The sequence below is a fragment of the Lepeophtheirus salmonis genome, chromosome 11 (assembly GCF_016086655.4).
Source record: "Lepeophtheirus salmonis chromosome 11, UVic_Lsal_1.4, whole genome shotgun sequence".
NCBI lineage: Eukaryota > Metazoa > Arthropoda > Copepoda > Siphonostomatoida > Caligidae > Lepeophtheirus > Lepeophtheirus salmonis.
The window spans coordinates 7,044,941-7,061,685 of NC_052141.2; the positions used below are offsets into that span (position 1 = coordinate 7,044,941).

Sequence of the window (16,745 nt, forward strand, 5' to 3'; positions counted from 1 at the left end):
AAAAATTAATTTTTTTGGAAAAAAATTTCACATATTATTTTTTAGAAAAAAAATTCCAAAAATTAATAACTGTTCACAAAAAATTAAATTTCTTGGAGAAAAATTTCAAAAATGAAATTTTTTGGAAAAAAATTGAAAAATTAATTTTTTTTAAATTTGGGGGGTTCTGTCATTCATGATGATAAAAATCATATATTATCTCCACAAGAATGAAGGAATGATGATAACAGCATAGAAAATAAATAAAAACACTCTTCAGGGTTGCCAATAACAAAAAATACACACGCTAAAACTAATGATTTACGTCCCTATTCATTGGAGTGTTTTCTTTATTGTCTTCGCCTTTAATTTTATCCAGGCGTGCCCAAAATTAAAGAAAAATAAATTTTTCATGATTGCAGAGTCCCCTATAATTTATTATAGAGGGCGGATGTGAAGTTGAAAATAAACAGCGGACATACATTGGATATGTTTGATATTTTGTAGTGATCCCTAATCAATATTTGTTGCATCTTTGGAGCGGAATCTGCTACGTTTCAATTGTTGAAGAAATATTAGATTTCCAATTATCTTGTAATTTCCATTTGTAGATCAACTTAAAATGCTTAAAAGAGAGTCTCCATTTATTTTTATTATAAATAATGGAGGCCAGGAAATTTGGAATTACATTGAGGATGAAGAAAAGATAGTGTGCCGGGTTTGTAATTATACTTGTCCTTTTAGGCCCCCTTCTAGAATTAAAAAACACTTGCTATCCCCCTCGCACATCCAGAGCGTGAAAATATACAAAAGTAATCCAATTAACAATAGTGTTGAATGTCCCAACAGCAACTTCTATTCCGATCTCACAACGATGCTTGTTACGTGCAACATACCACATTCCACCGTCGAACATCCAAACTTTTCAAAATTCGTGGAGAAATATGTTGGTAAAAAACTTCCTTGCCGAAATAGCATGAACAGATTAGTTAATTTAGTCAGTAAGAATGTTATCACCAAAATTAAAAAGGATGTAGAAGAGAAAGATCTTTTCATCGCTGTGAATGAAACTAAAGAAAATCAGGATCAATCAATATCTGCAATAATGATTGGTCCTATAGACACCTATTTCCAGACTCGCCCTTATCTCGTCAACCTAACAGATATCACACTTGACTATGCCGACAACATTGCAGAGTTTGTGCTCCAAAGTATACTATTAATTTTGGGTGAGGACTTTGACCAAGCTAGGCTTAAGGTATTCATTACAGATGGTACTCCATGTAGTAAAAGAGCAGGAGAAGATCTCCAGAGACTCTATCCCCAACTGGAACATATCACCTGTGTGCCTGAAGAATCCTTTAATACAACTGAACTTGCCCTGAATAATCTACCTCCGACAAATGAACTTATTGCCGAATTGAAAAAAACTTTTTTGAAGGCTGGGCAAAGTAAACAGAGTTTGATAACTATGATGGAAGCTCTCCACACCCAATCAAGATCAAGGCTCACAGTAAATAGTCTTAGAGATATGCTCGTTATTAAATGGAACTCGACGTTTAGTGATTTGTGAGAGTAAGTAATTGTCATGCGAAATTCAGCATGACAATCTCTTATAAGGATTACTCTAAAAATATGATAATTAATATTTTTAAAGATCACATGAGAACCATCATTTAGAAGTAATTAGTTTATTCACGTGAATACTTGGGTAAGCTAATTATTTTTTTTATTTTCAGTGCATCATTAAAATAACCTTTGTTTCATTTTAGGATCAGCCAATGCTCATCATCTCCAAGTAAACTACATGAAGCTATCTGATGGTCTCAAAAGGAATCTTCGAATGGTTAGCAAGTTGTTCATCCTATTATGTTGATATTTTAACTCCTATACTTCGTTCTATTAATAGGACTATAAGATACCTTTTGCATTTTCAATTTTTATTAGTCACTGAGAGACAGAGTTTTATGTACAATTTATTCATTGAATTAAAGTTGAAACACTTATTTATCTTGCTACCAAAAAATATAATTAAGAATACTTCAATTTATCGGCCTGGAAAGAGTGTCAATCATTAATCTTCCACAAAAACAAGTGTTTGTTCTTTTTTCATATTGGTTTTTAAATGGAGAAACTTTTATACCTTTGTTAGTGAGAAAGATCCACCATCTATATACATGGAGGTTTTCTTTCAAGTTCTACTAAGTCTATCAATCATTTGTAGCATTTGAAGTTGAAATTAGATTCCCCTTCTAATTTGGCTATTTTAAATTAAGAAGGTTTTCTCCCCTAGAACAATATCTTCTTTAATATAATAGAACAAGCGACTGATATTTACAAAGGGTCTTTCTTCAATAATATCAATATACGGTCTCCTTTTTACAAATTCTTACCAATGTGTATTCACAACAATGTATACTAAGTGAAATCTCATTTTGAATATTACTAATAATTTAAGAAAAAAACAATTGTTTTACAGAAAAACTATTTTATCCAGATTCAAGATCCGGAACGATCAACAACACTGTAGATATACATTATATTCTAGAAAGCTGTCTCCCTGATTATGTTGCGATAAAAACAAAAAAATAGTCAAAATTATTTTAAAAGGCCAAGCAAAAGTATTTGCCACAAACAATTTAATCAACGGACACAATATAGACGAATTTGTCATTTTTCTAACAGAGCATAATCTTCCAAAGTGCAGGAGTATTATTAACCATAACTTTTTGATATAGTTAAGAGGCTTAAGGATTTTTTGTACCATTAACTAAAGTAGCTGTTAACGTATTTTCAAATTAAAATGTGTGATGATGAAGCACAATTTGTTTTCTAATTTATGTTGTTTTTTACTTTATTGCTTCTACAAATAATATCATAATTCTTTTCTTCTGGGATTTAATATTATAATTTTTGGATTGAGACACATAGAATGAATTCAATATACATTTGATAGTTTATTCTCTCTTCCATTTGCTCCAGAATCACTATGCCTCTTGCGTTTTTTATTTTCTTGCTCATTAACAGGGGGACTTTTAACTATGAAATTATATGTTTTCTAAGCTATTAATCCAATCAATTCAAAAATCTTCGTATAATTTTGCTTCGTACATAGAATTTAAAAACAAGATCCACTTTATGTATAAGTCTTCCGCTACCCTTATTGATAAAGAAGAGCAAAATTAGCAAATTTGAACTTATTGGTATACGAGACATGGGAAAAAATCAATTCCTCAATTTTCGTTATCATATCTTTTGGTTCTACACTATAAAAGGGGACGAGGGGGCTTTAAAATCAAATTCAATTTTAGCCCTACTTTTTGGATGGTAAAGGATCTTTTAAGCACTTTGAAAAAAAAAAAAAAAATCCGGCCAAATTAAGCTAAGTAAAGTGGTTGATTATTATTTATATCCAAGTATTTCGTTGGCTACAATATGTTTTTCTTCAAAATGAAATATAAGGATTTATTCTTATGTATCACTTGAGAAAATGAAACTTTTGAAATTTAACAAAATAACTTTAAAATTGAAATTTCTGATATTCAGCAACATAACTTAATTATTAAAACTTCTGAATCCCTTTACAAATAGAAGATTTTGATAAAAAAAGTGGCTAAAGAGGTCAAAAAACGCTAATTGAAAACTGAAACTTTACAAACATTAATTTTTCATTAAAATACAACAAAAGATGAAATTAATATGTCCTTCTAAAAATTAGACACCCTAGTTTACACGCTAAAATATACATTTAAAAGAAGTTGCCTTTTATATGACCACTGTAATTTATAAGCAAAAAATCAGAGGATTAGTCCGCTCTAGAAATCTTGAGCGCGCTCCCGCTCAGTTACTTATTTTTGTGAGCGTGCTCGCTCGTTTTTAAAGAAATGGGCGTGCTCGCGCTCAATTAAAAATGAGAGGCGCTTATTTTTTCGCTCATATTTGAATTTGACAACTCTCTATAATTGCAATTAATTCCATGAAAGTTATAGGTATTTATATTATTTATTCAAAAAAAAAAATGAAAAGAAATGAGTTACAAAAATAGAGTTAAAGATCTAAAATCTTTAATTTACCACCTTTAGAAAATATTCTCTTGGCAGTAGGCTGAGGACAGCAGTGTATAAAATATTGTTTAATTATTTTTATTATCCAGGCACATCCAAGGTTATGAAAAATGATTTTTCCATGATTGCAGAGTCCTCTATTATGTGAGGTTATGCCGTGTATTTATAATAGAGGGCGCAAGAGAAGTAGAAAATATACAGCAGTCATACATTGGATATGTTTGACATAATAATATTTAATTAATATTGTTGTGATCTTTCGTTCATCTTTGTCGCAAATTCGAAGCGAAATCATCTCCGTTCCACTTGTTGAAGTAAACACTCGATTCATAGTTCTAATATAACTTTGTATTGTCAATTAATTAAACATGCCTAATAAAGTTTCCCCTCTCGTTTGGATTATAAATCATGGAGGCCAGGAAATTTGGAATTACATTGAGGATGAAGAAAAGATAGTGTGTCGGATATGTAGTTATACTTGCCCTTTTAGTCCGCCCTCTAGAATTAAACGGCACTTACTATCCCCCTCCCACATCAAGAATGTGGATATATACAAAAGTCACGTAATTAACGATAGTGTTGAATGCTCCAACGGCAACTTCTATTCTGATCTCACAAAGATGCTTGTTACGTGCAACATACCACATTCCACAGTTGAACATCCAAACTTTTCAAAATTCGTGGAGAAATATGTTGGTAAAAAAGTACCTAGTCGAAAGACCATGAATAAATTAGTGAATGTGGTTAGTAAGGATGTTATCAGCAAAATTAAAGAGGAAGTGGTGGGGAAAGATCTCTTCATTGCCGTGGATGAGACTAAAGAAAAGCAGGATCGATCGATATCAGCAGTAATGATTGGTCCTTTGGACAGTTTTTTCCAGACTCGCCCTTATCTCGTCAACCTAACAGATATCACACTTGACTATGCCAACAATATTGCAGATTTTGTTACCCAAAGTATACAAATAACTTTGGGTGAGGACTTTGATCAAGGTAGATTTAAAGTATTTATCACAGATGGTACTCCATGTAGTAAAAGAGCCGGAGAAGATCTCCAAAGACTCTATCCCCAACTGGAACATATCACCTGTGTGCCTGAAGGACCCAACATTACAACTGACCTCGCCCTTAATAATCTACCTCCGTCAAATAAACTTATCGCTGAATTGAAAAAAACCTTTTTGAAGGCTGGACATAGTAAACGGAGCTTCCTTGCTATGATGGATACTGTCCACACCCATTCAAGGTCAAGGCTCACAGTAAATAGTCTTAGAGATATGCTCATTATTAAATGGAACTCTAAATTTACCGATTTGTGAGAGTAAGTACATATTCACGAAATTCAACATGACAAACTCTAATAACGTTTATGTTTAAAATAGGCTTCGATAATATTCATAATGATCATACGAGAACCATTATTTAGAAGTAATTTGTTTAATTATAGTTTATTCACGAGAAGACTTGGGTAAGCTAATTGACTCTTCTATATTCAATGCATCATTAAAATAAATAACCTTTGTTTCATTTTAGGATCAGCTAATGTTCATAATCTTCAAGTAAACTAAATGAAGCTATCTGATGGTTTCAAAAGGAGTCTTGTCTTGGAATGTTCTGCAAGTGGCTCATCGAATTATCTTGATCTTTTAACTCCTAAACTTCGTTCTATTACTAGAACTATAAGATACCTTTTTGCATTTGCAGTGTTTATTAGTCATTGAGAGACCGAGTTTTATTTTCGATTTATTCATGAAATTAAAGTTAAAACACTTATTTAATTTGCTACTACAAGTATAATTAAGAATATTTAAATTTTTCCCCATTGAAAAAGTGTCAATGATTAATCTTCTTTAGTACAACGACTTTTTGTTCAACATTTATATTGGTTTGTGTATATGAAGACTTGTTGACTTTCGTTTGTGAGATAGATCTACTGTCTACATAAATGAAGGTTTTCTTTTAAGTTTGACAAAGTTGATCTATCATTTGTAGCATTCTAAATTTAAATTATATTCGCCTGCTAATTAGGCTCTATTAAATGATGAAGGTTCTCCGCTGTAGAGTAATAACACACGTTCTTCTTGACTATCATAGTCAAACAAGCAACTGATATTAACAAATTTTCTTTTATCAATATATCATACACCTATTTTCAGTCTCCTTCCTAAATTCCTACTAATGTGCATCCCCAGTATTGGATACCAAGTGAAAGAACAGAGGAGACTTTTCCAGCTTATTACTAATAATCTAAGCGAAAAACGCGTACTTAACAGACAAATTATTTTATCAAGACTTAAGATCCAGAACGATAAAAAATCACTGTAGATGCATATTCTATTCCAGATCACTGTCTCTCTGATTATGCTGTGATCAAAAAACAAATAGTCAATATTATTTTAAGAGGCCAAGTAAAAGAATTTCCCACAAACTGCATAATATGTTGTAATTTAATCAAGGTCTAGGAGATTTGTCATTTTTCTAACAGAGCATAAATCTTTCAATATATAGTAATATAGTCCATAACTTTTTCATATAGTAGAAAGGCTTTTATAATTTTGTGTACCATTAAGTAAAGTCCCTTCTGATGCATTTTCAAATTAAAATGTGTGCTTATGAAGCAAATTTGTTTTTTAATGAATGTTTTTACTTTTTTGTGTTTCTCCAAATAATATCATAATCCGTTGTTAGTACGTTGAATACAAATGTAGAATGTTGTTTTACCAAATTTCAATTTTCTTGAATGTATAATCACTTAATATTATATTTATTTGTTTTTCAAATTTGTTAATCATTTGTATTATATTTCTCCAAAGTACTCCGCACAACATTAATGTATTTTCCTTAAAGAATAATGTTCTTTAATTTTGTTTAAATATTAGTCATAAAACAATAAAGACACATGTTTTCAAATAAAATAAAAAAAAATGATGGTTCTTTAATTAATTAGGACAATATAAGGAAAAGATAATTACTACTTATTGTTAAGGGTTATGATAAAATGGAAAATATTTCAGTTACCTCTTGAACTATTGCACCAATAAGAAAGAGCTGTTTTGATAAATATAGTACCTGATGGTCTATTGAAATCTAAATACTTACTAATTCAATGATAAATGAAAGTTGAGTGATTGAAAATAATTCATATTTCGATATATTAAATCATAGACGATTAGTTACAAAACACTACGAACCTGAGCTCTCTAACTTACGTACAATTTGAGAACATGGCAGTTGAAAATTATTGACGAATTTCCATTCGAGCACTCTAAGCAGTTGTCTCTAGGATAACCGTCTACACCCTCAACAAGTCTGAAACATTCGAGAGGAAGAAGAGCTCTGTCAAAAAGGCCAAAACAGACCCTGAGGAGTTAAAGTAATCAGACCATCCCTCAAGTCTATGAGGGTCTATGTAATAGACCTCGGGATTTCGCACCAGACTGTCCAGAGAGCTATACACAAAGTGGGTGGAAAGAGCCTTGTAAGGGTGTAGAGGCCACTTTAGATACTAGCAATTAAAGAAACCCATCTCCTCTATTGCAAGACTCTTTTGAACTCTTTCTTGAGACTTTTGGCCCCCCTACAGCCTTGATGCCAACCTACTCTACTCCAGCTTTTAGGTGCATGCTGTGAAGAAGGCCTGTCGTGTCCTTTATCAAAACACCAAGGTTCTCAAAACAACTGTCAGTCATCACTGGGACACCATGAAAGATAACTACATCTGCACCAGGTGCCATGCCTTCCGTTGCCGCCTGGAAGGCATCATTGCCGCTAAGGTTGCTTACATTAAAGATAAAGAGAGCTCAAACACAGATCTATTTATAGTATTAATTTTGTTGAAATTCTAATTAGTAAATTATATCTTATTGAAGTTTAAAATTCAAAATGTTCAGACCACTCGTTATATACTCATACCTACTAGTGTTGATTGAGTCCCTATTTATTGGGTCCAGTCCAGTCCTAGGACTGGTCCATACGACCGTCAGTACTAGAACGGATAAACAGGAAGAAAAGGAGTTGAAGGCGTCATGAAAGACCAAACTTTATAAATTTTAGGACTGAACTGGACTGCAGTCTTCAGTCCTAAATTAGGACTGACATAACATTACTTATTCCAACAATCTCTACAAGTGTTCTACAGTTTCTTACAATAAATTTTTTTTTTTTAGGACATCTAGCTTAATTAGTAGTCATAAAGTTTTGTTAATTCTATTATAACTAGCCATAAGATGAAGGAAAGAATCACAAATTCTCTCACCGTGGTGGAATTACTTAGATGTCGATCTTAAATTCTACTCCGAGTCCAACAAGGAATTACACTTTTAGCTCTCGAACAAGTCCTTACTGTCACTCTCCGTCTTGGATGAGCACTCCCACTAGTTATTAATTTATACTTAGATGTTTTTGTCTTCAAAAATTAAACAATAGGGTCATTCCAAGTGAAATCAATCTAATGATAGAACATTTTCAACGGGACACTCTTCGATTTTTTTTTTCATTTTTGGAATATATTTGAATATTAGTTAAAAACTCAAACATCCAAAATTTCAGCCTTTTTTGTCCTCCGGGTCAGGATTTAGAAGCTCTTAAAGTATTGACCTCGACGCCACCTAGCCTATCTTTCAATCGTTGTATTTTAAATGTTTTTTTTTGTAGATATTCATCTACTTTAAAAACCATTTAATAGATAATTATTGTTTTATCCTTTTGTTGTATTTTATTGCATAAGCCATTAAAATGAGTTTTTACCCTTAAAAAAAACATGTATACTTTTAATTTCACTCAAATTAATAATAGTAATAAATCATTAACATGTATAATAAGTTTTTAGAGATGCATTCGATTTCACTTAATTACTACAGGCTAAAAACCAAGCATATAAGAGTATATTGCAAAAACTCGAATATAATATTCAGTATACCGGGCCGTGCCGAATTATTTACCAATTTTTGTTCAGAACATATCGCGGACAATAATTACATTTCGAATGACTTGAGAAACAATTTATTCATACATTTTTAGAATAATAAAATAGTTTGTGATCAAACTTAATCAATGTAGCCACCATTTGACACAATGACACTGGCGACGTCTGAAGCTGTCACAGACTTGCTGGATGTAATCGGCGTCCATGGAGGCCCAGGCCTTGTTGACAGTAGCCTTTCAGGCATTTATGTTCTTGTGTCGTTTTTTGCAGGCCTTGGTCTCCACGTGCGCCTAGATAGAGAAGTCTAGTGGGTTCAGATCTGGGCTCTGAGGGGGCCAGTAGTCCTTGGGCCAAAAGTTCATGTTGTCCTTGAGCAACTCCTGAGCTTTCTTGGAAGCGTGGGCGGGTGCTCCATCTTATTGAAAACCCCAAGGAGAGTTGCTGACTATGGATTTGATCCACAGAAGGACCTTGGATGCCAGAATCTTCACATAATCCTCCGCTGTTAATCTGTAGCCAGTGGGGAACCATACCAGCTTCATGGCCTTCCCGTTGGAGGCCACGAGACCCATCATCACCACCGAAGCAGGGTGCTTTGTTGTTGCCACATAGCGGTGCTTATCTTGCACATCTCCAAAGCTCACAACACGGTCATTTTGACTGTTGAAAACAGGATCGACTGTAAAAGTTTTCTCATCTGAAAAGATGATGATGCGTCCAGATGAGCTCTTGATATCATTCAAGATTTTCTTGGGACGCTCATGTCTGACTTCTCACTGACGTTCAGTTAGCAGAGGGCGTTCAGTACGCCTCAGGGACTTTCCTTCAGCCCTTTTCAATGCCCTTGAAACAGTTGATGTCGACGTTCCCATCTTTCTGGCCATGTCGGCAATGGACCTGTTGGGAGTCCTCTTGAACACTGCCTTTACTTTCCTTGTTGAGACAGTGGGCTTCCTGCCAGACCCAGGGTAATGCTTGTGATTCCCCCCAGCCTCCAAGCGCTTGGAAACGTTGTAAATTGTTTTCAACGAGGCCCCAACCTGTTCCTTAATGTTGTTATGAGGCACTCCCGCTCGGAGGAGGGCTGCAATTTCGATCCTCTTTGTTTCCTGATTGGACATGGTCTCACGTGTGGAAGTTGTTACGCTCTCACAGGAAGGATTTTTGTTTATTTTAACAGTAAAAATACGAAACAATTAGATTGGTTGCCACAAAACCTCTTAAAAACTATATTTACATCATACCGATAAAAATCAGTTCATAAATGGAGACCGAAATAAAATCGGTCTACAATGTGAGACCGAAAAAATCGGTCCAGGGTCTGAGACCGCGGTCGGGACCAAAAAATCGGTCTAGAAGAAATCACTTAAGACCGAACCAAAAAAAAAGTTTCGTACTGGGCCGAGACTCACCACTACAAATACCCAGTAGTGCAACTTTGTTTTAGTAATATAGAAGTTTTTTTTTTTTTTTACCGCAACATGGCGACACTCTGGATCGTTTTGTAAACAAACTTAATATGACCGTGTATAGTTCATATATTTTAAATGCAAAGTAATGACAAGTGTTTGGCATTGTGAGGTTCTTTGACCCTTTATTTATAATTTGACAAATTATTAAATGCAATAAATAAAATGGCCCCTTCGATATTTACATTCAGGAAAAGAGGAAAAAGAAGAAGTGTAAATTAAGAGAAAAAAAAAGAATCATAATTGTTTATAAAATACAACCACAAAAAGGCATTCATACTTTATTAAATAGTACTCCTCGAGGACAGGTATGTAAATAAAAAACACATTTTTCCTATGAGTAGAGTTGTAAATCCAAAGTATTTTTAGTGTGCAAGTTTTGTTGTTGATGCTATTTGATGAGTTTTTTTATTTTTTGGGAATTTTGTTTTTCAAAATCCATAGCTTTTCACAAAAATTATTTTTGTGTATTTTTGAAAAATTAAATTACAAAATGTTTTTTTACTTTTAAAATCTACAGCTATTCACAAAAAGTTTAAAAAATCCATAACTAAAAACAAAAAGTAAATTTCAAATATTCAATTTTTTGGGAATTTAAAAAAAAAAATCCATAGCTATTCAAAAAAATTATTTGTGTGAATTTTTTTGAAAAAAATGTGAAAAATTAAATTTAAAATGTTTTATTCCTTCTAAAATCTACATCTATTCACAAAAAATTTCAAAAATCCATAACTAAAAACAAAAAATTAAATTTCAGATATTTTTTTTTTTTTTCAAATATTCATAGCTATTCACCAAAAATTATTTGTGTGAACTTTTTGGAAAAAAATTTCAAAAATTAAATTTCAAAATGTTTTTTTTTTCCAAAATCTACAATTTTCAGTGAACGAAATTTCAAAATATTAACAAATTCAAAAATCCATAGCTCTTCACAGTAAATTTTTGGAAAAATTTCACAATTTTTTTTTTTTTGAATAAGATTTCAAATATTATTTTTTTTTACTGCATAATTTTCCCAAATAACTTGTAAAGGAAATAAATCCATAAAAAAATTTTTTTTACCCCTATTTTCACCTAAAATTTCATTATCAAGACAAAACAAATTTCTAGTAAAAAGCAAAAAAATTCCTTAATTTGGGTGGGTCTACAACCCCTCTAGCCCACCCTTGCGGACGTCCCTAATATTTGCCATGTTAAAAAAAAATCAAAAATCAACTTTGTAACCCTGAATATTTGCAGAATGTTTTGGAGGAGAAAAAGAATAATGCTCATGACGTTTCATAAGATCAACTACAATCAGCTGTCATAAGGAAGGAGAGAGAGAATGAAATCAACAAGGACATGTACAAGAATTACTCTGATGACTTTCCTCAATTCTACTCTGAGTCCAAGAAGTACATAACTCCGCAACAAATCCTCAGGGTTAGGCTCCGTCTTTTATTCACACGAATGCTCAATGAGGTTCTGAAAGGAAAATCACTACTCGGGAATTTTATAATAATGCCAATTGCAAAATAAAATAATTTGTTTTTCTTCCGATTATCAATTCCAAAAACCTACGATCATTGAGTTAAAGAGAATGACTTCTCCCGAGCACGTTGTCCATTCAGCTTCGTCATTCCATTTGATTTCCTAAGCTGTTACCATTATTGTTTCATTTTTGAGGAGAGTACATATAATTATAAAGTTTAACCCCGAGTGAGTAACGCTGAGGAGCTATTGTGAAGTTATGAGTGGTAAAGAAAATCGGGTGTACTCTTTAGCTAAATATAGTTTTGTTTAGAGTTGTCAAACTGATGAGTTAACTTTCTTTTCCTGGGCTGTTGTCATTCTTATTTAATTCCTGAGAAGTAAACTTCTTCTTCTGCATCATTCAATGATGTTAAGAGTGAAGATATATGTGTACTCATAAAATAAGGATAACCTTGAGGATTTCTTGGAGAGATATAATTGAAAGACCTTGTTGGTCTCTGAGTAGAATTGGGGATTGACGTTTTTCCATATGCTCAGGGTTATCATGTTGATTTTCCGTTTCTTTTTTGTTAAACATCCCTAAAATGCTCAAGATTACCATCTCTGCTTATGAGGGTAAGTTCCTGTTGAACTTTTTACCTAGAATGTAGGATCAAAAACTAAGAATTTCCTTCCTATGTCCATACTTGATACGGAGAGGGACTTTTGTTTTTATTTCTTCCCCTTTATAGCTGCTTGTAGCTGATCTAATAAAATGTCACGACAGCTAAACTGCTCTTCTCCCATACATTCTTAAAATGGTCAGGGTTGCCATATTTATTTATTATGTTATTCCTAAAATCCTTACGACTTACAACTCCTACAATGAGTGGCAGTGCAGGATTTGTGAGTGAGCACTTTATTTTGTCTTCATAATAACAATTTCCAACTTAAAAACTTACATACCGACTATATACACATCAGTAACTAATTAATTAGTTAATAATATAATATACTTTGGATGAGGTTAAAATAATCAAGGATTCTGTGACGAATGAAGAAGCACGCTTTTTATTATTATTCCTATAATTTGACATGCAGTATTATTCTTTACTTTTCATTTGGACAGATGATGTTCAAGTTATGGAAGACATTTTTCCTTTGTGGTCTCCTCCAAATTCCTCCAATCATCTTTTCTTCAGGGTATGTCAATATACCATTATATATTGCAGATTTGAAAACTCTGGAGGATCACTTACCTCATGAGTATTTTAATCCTTCAAATTCCTCAGTGAATTCTCCTTCCCTTGTGCTAGATCTTGTAGGAAGAGACGGGCATCCTTCTAGATTACAAAGTATGACAATGGGTCATCTAAAGGATCAGCTTCGATCTCCTAAGAATAATAATTACTTATCTTATTCGGAACAGGAGGATAATAGACTCAGTGGAATCAAAGTTAATCCCTTTCTCAAAAGGAAGAAAAAAAAGAAACAAAAAATAGTCACTAAGATTCAGCCTCCCAAAATAAACTCTCCGTTCATGAAATGGATGCCTCGACCAAAGTACGAGGATCTCCTTAGTGAATATCGGGACAATGGTTATAGGAAAAATAATGAGGATGCAAAAATAACAAGAACAGTATCCGTTGTGACCTATTTTAAGCGTATTCCATTTCGTCCCTCTCCTTATTTGGGAAGGATACCTTCAAAAAAAATCCCCTTGGTATAAGGGATAGACATTACTTTATTTCATCGCTTTTTCTACCACAAAATGTCATATTAATGTCTAACAATAAATAGGAGACTGAATGAAACTCTATGTGTGAGAAAAATTATTCACAGTAAGCAATTAATTATTACGAAATTTGAAATGTATTTTTTTCGTTACCCCTATCTAAGCCATTATGACAAACTTCAATTTAAGTTAATCGTTTGTATACCGGGCGCAAATAGGATTATTTTGTATTTAATATATCCCTTTTACGTATGGGAGATTCAATGAAAAACTGGCTGTTATTGTTATATTTCAAAAATATCATCAAATTTGGGAAATGTATCCATAATTACAAAATCATTCTCAATTCATATAGACGCCTTTTCCCTTAATGACGAGTGGAGACGTTCGATTTTCAGTTTTTTTCAAATTTCGATTACACCTAGTGTGGAAAAGTTGCCTTGAGGTATGAAAATGACCTATGCATAATTGTATTGTCCTACGAGACTATGTTAAGGTCACACATCTCGATCAAATAATGAAAAACGAAAAAAACTCTTTACATAGTAAATATAGATAACTAAAGATACATTTTTTGTTATCTGAGTTTGTGGGTCTGTTTCCTTTATGAGTGCCCACACCGTAGAAACCTAGGAGGCTGAAATTTTGCAAGTGTCCCTCTTCGAACCTGCTCAGTCTAAGATGGGGTTCCTGATCTTTTTGGGAGGTCATATACGGAGAGAATTCAGTTATAAATCAAAAAGTGATTGACGTCTCAAAAAACAACTATATATAAAAAAATACGTTAACAAAATTTACTATAAATAAAAATAGTTATGGGCAAAAAAGAAATTGGTGAAAATTGCAATTTAGTTTTTTCAAGTGCAAAAAAAAAAAAAAAAAAAAAAAAAAAAAAATGAACTTCTAACGAAATATTGGATTCGTAAATCAAATAAAGTTTCTATAAATTTGTCTGGAAATTCGTTGGCATATAAATTTGATAGTAAAAAGTTGATATATCATAGTGAAAAATTGATGTTTAATTGAAATATCTGTCATTTTCTCCATAATTTTTCATTTTTTCTGATTATTTCATCAAAAGTCAATTTTTTATGCAGAAATACCACAAAACAATGCATTTAGGACATAAAATTTAAGACTTTCTAATTTTAAAATAGAGTATTGTCAATTTCTGGAAAATTTTATTTAATAATTTTTGCAATATTTACAAAAGGAACCAGTTATCTTGAGTTATTTTTTCGAGAACATTATTCTCCATAACTTTTTTGTTAGAGCAAGTACAGAAAAAAAAAGACTAGATTTGTGTTTCTCTTTATAATGCCAATAAATAATCCAATTAACATTTTTTTGGCAAACTTAGTACGAAAACGTTTTTTGTGATTTTTTTCGCGAATTTCGATTTGACAATTTTTTGATGAAAATAAACAATTGATTTCTCGTCTAGACAATTTTTTTGATGTAAATATATTGCTATGTTATTTGGAGTTTATAACATAAAATTTTTAAAAAATAAAGAAATTATAATATTTCTTTATTGGTTACAAGAGCCAAAAGTAAGGATATTGGGGGGGGGCGGGGTGTGCTATGATGAGAGACTTTGTGGATTACCTTACACCTTACTTAACCTGACTGATATTGTGGGATTAGTATATGTAGTATTAAATATATAATCCATTTCCAGCTCCAACGTTATTATTATAGCAAGATAATTATAATTAGAAAAATTAGGATCTTTCTCGACAACAACAAAACATCCACATTATAATTATTAGTATACAGAAGTACTCTGTATACTAATAATTATTTTCTGAATAATTTTTTCAATAATTTTGACCATTATCGATATGATGTCCCACAACCTCCTTGGCCGAGCAATGCCGGGTAACCCTTTGCTAGTTCTACATAAAATAATTTTGATAGATATTGGATTAACCTATAAAAAATGTTTCAAGAGTTGTTTTTTTCTAAAGTTGTTCTACAAAAGGGAAGAAAGTTGGAACAATTTGATGATCCACGTACAACGTGCATAAATTTTTTACATTTTCAGAACGAAAAGATAAAAGTTTTTCTTTCTGCTCCCAAAGGATAGCTTTAAAATTAAAACTTTATTAATGTTTTTGTTAGGTGAGAAAAATGTTTGCCATAATTAATTAATACAAAATAATGATTAATGCTGTATTTTAATCTTTATTGACGAAATAAATAACTTTTATCTCCTTTAAATATTTAACGAGATGTGCTACCTAAAGATCAAAATGAAATGGGGGGAACAATCGGGGCTATAGGTAGTCCAAGGGTCTTGTTTTTCTAGCTGGTTGGTGATGATTTTGCACCAGGTCACAAAGACGTCAAACCCTAACAAGGAGTTCTCTTGTAGGTATTAAGGTTTAAGTCTTGCTTTAGCAAGTGTTGCATGGTGATCAAATTCAAGAGCAAGGTCATTGACGGTCACCTTACCTAATCTTCCTTCAATGGTGCCGTACTCTGCATCAACCACTTTTTTTGGCCTCTTTCACGTTGATCTGGGCCTTGTGGAAGTTTTAGGAGTGCATCTCACGGTCACCCGGTACAAAGTAAAGTAGTTACAGACCAGCCCTTTAGAGATGTCTGATTGTTCACGCACAAATTTTTAGATTTTGATAATTTTTGATATTAAGAGTGCCGTATGCGTCATCCCTTGTTCTTTGTATGCAACTTATAGCATATTCCAGTGGGTTACCGTCATTACTTTAGACCGTGTGGAATAATCACGGGCAGAGTGATAAATTGTATATTGTTGTGAGCTACTGATGTTTATTTTCTCCTAATCCATATTCTGAACGTTGATTGGTTGAATTAAAATCAGCTCCTTTGAAGATGTTAACAGTTTCCAACTATTATGGGATTATAATTCAATAGTTGGAAGAAATGGCTGACTACCAAGTGATTTTGGGCTCTTTCCCCTGTTTCTTTTCAGAGGAAAGGTTGGTTGATTCAATAAAGGTAATGACGTGTGCAACGCAGCTGTTTATGTAGATGCCGCTCTAATTACTAATCAAGATAAATAGATGATATCTTTTTTTTTTTTTTTTTTGAAACTAGGATTAGCCAATACTTTAAGCTTTTTTAGATTCAAAAAATCC

At 32.5% G+C, this 16,745-nt stretch overlaps 1 protein-coding gene and 1 long non-coding RNA gene across 2 annotated transcripts; both read left to right on the forward strand.

Annotated features, from left to right (window-relative positions):
- Positions 1-1,550: 1,550 nt before the first annotated feature.
- On the forward strand, positions 1,551-2,025 carry LOC121126151 (uncharacterized). The gene is made up of 2 exons (XR_011782181.1): positions 1,551-1,690; positions 1,752-2,025. It is a non-coding gene; the product is annotated as an uncharacterized lncRNA (long non-coding RNA).
- Positions 2,026-4,077: 2,052 nt separating this feature from the next.
- LOC121126063 (uncharacterized) lies at positions 4,078-6,823 on the forward strand. The gene is made up of 3 exons (XM_040721349.2): positions 4,078-5,364; positions 5,426-5,511; positions 5,577-6,823. Exon 1 carries the CDS (start codon positions 4,412-4,414, stop codon positions 5,360-5,362), a length of 951 nt encoding a protein of 316 aa, XP_040577283.1. The 5' UTR covers positions 4,078-4,411; the 3' UTR covers positions 5,363-5,364; positions 5,426-5,511; positions 5,577-6,823.
- Positions 6,824-16,745: the final 9,922 nt, after the last annotated feature.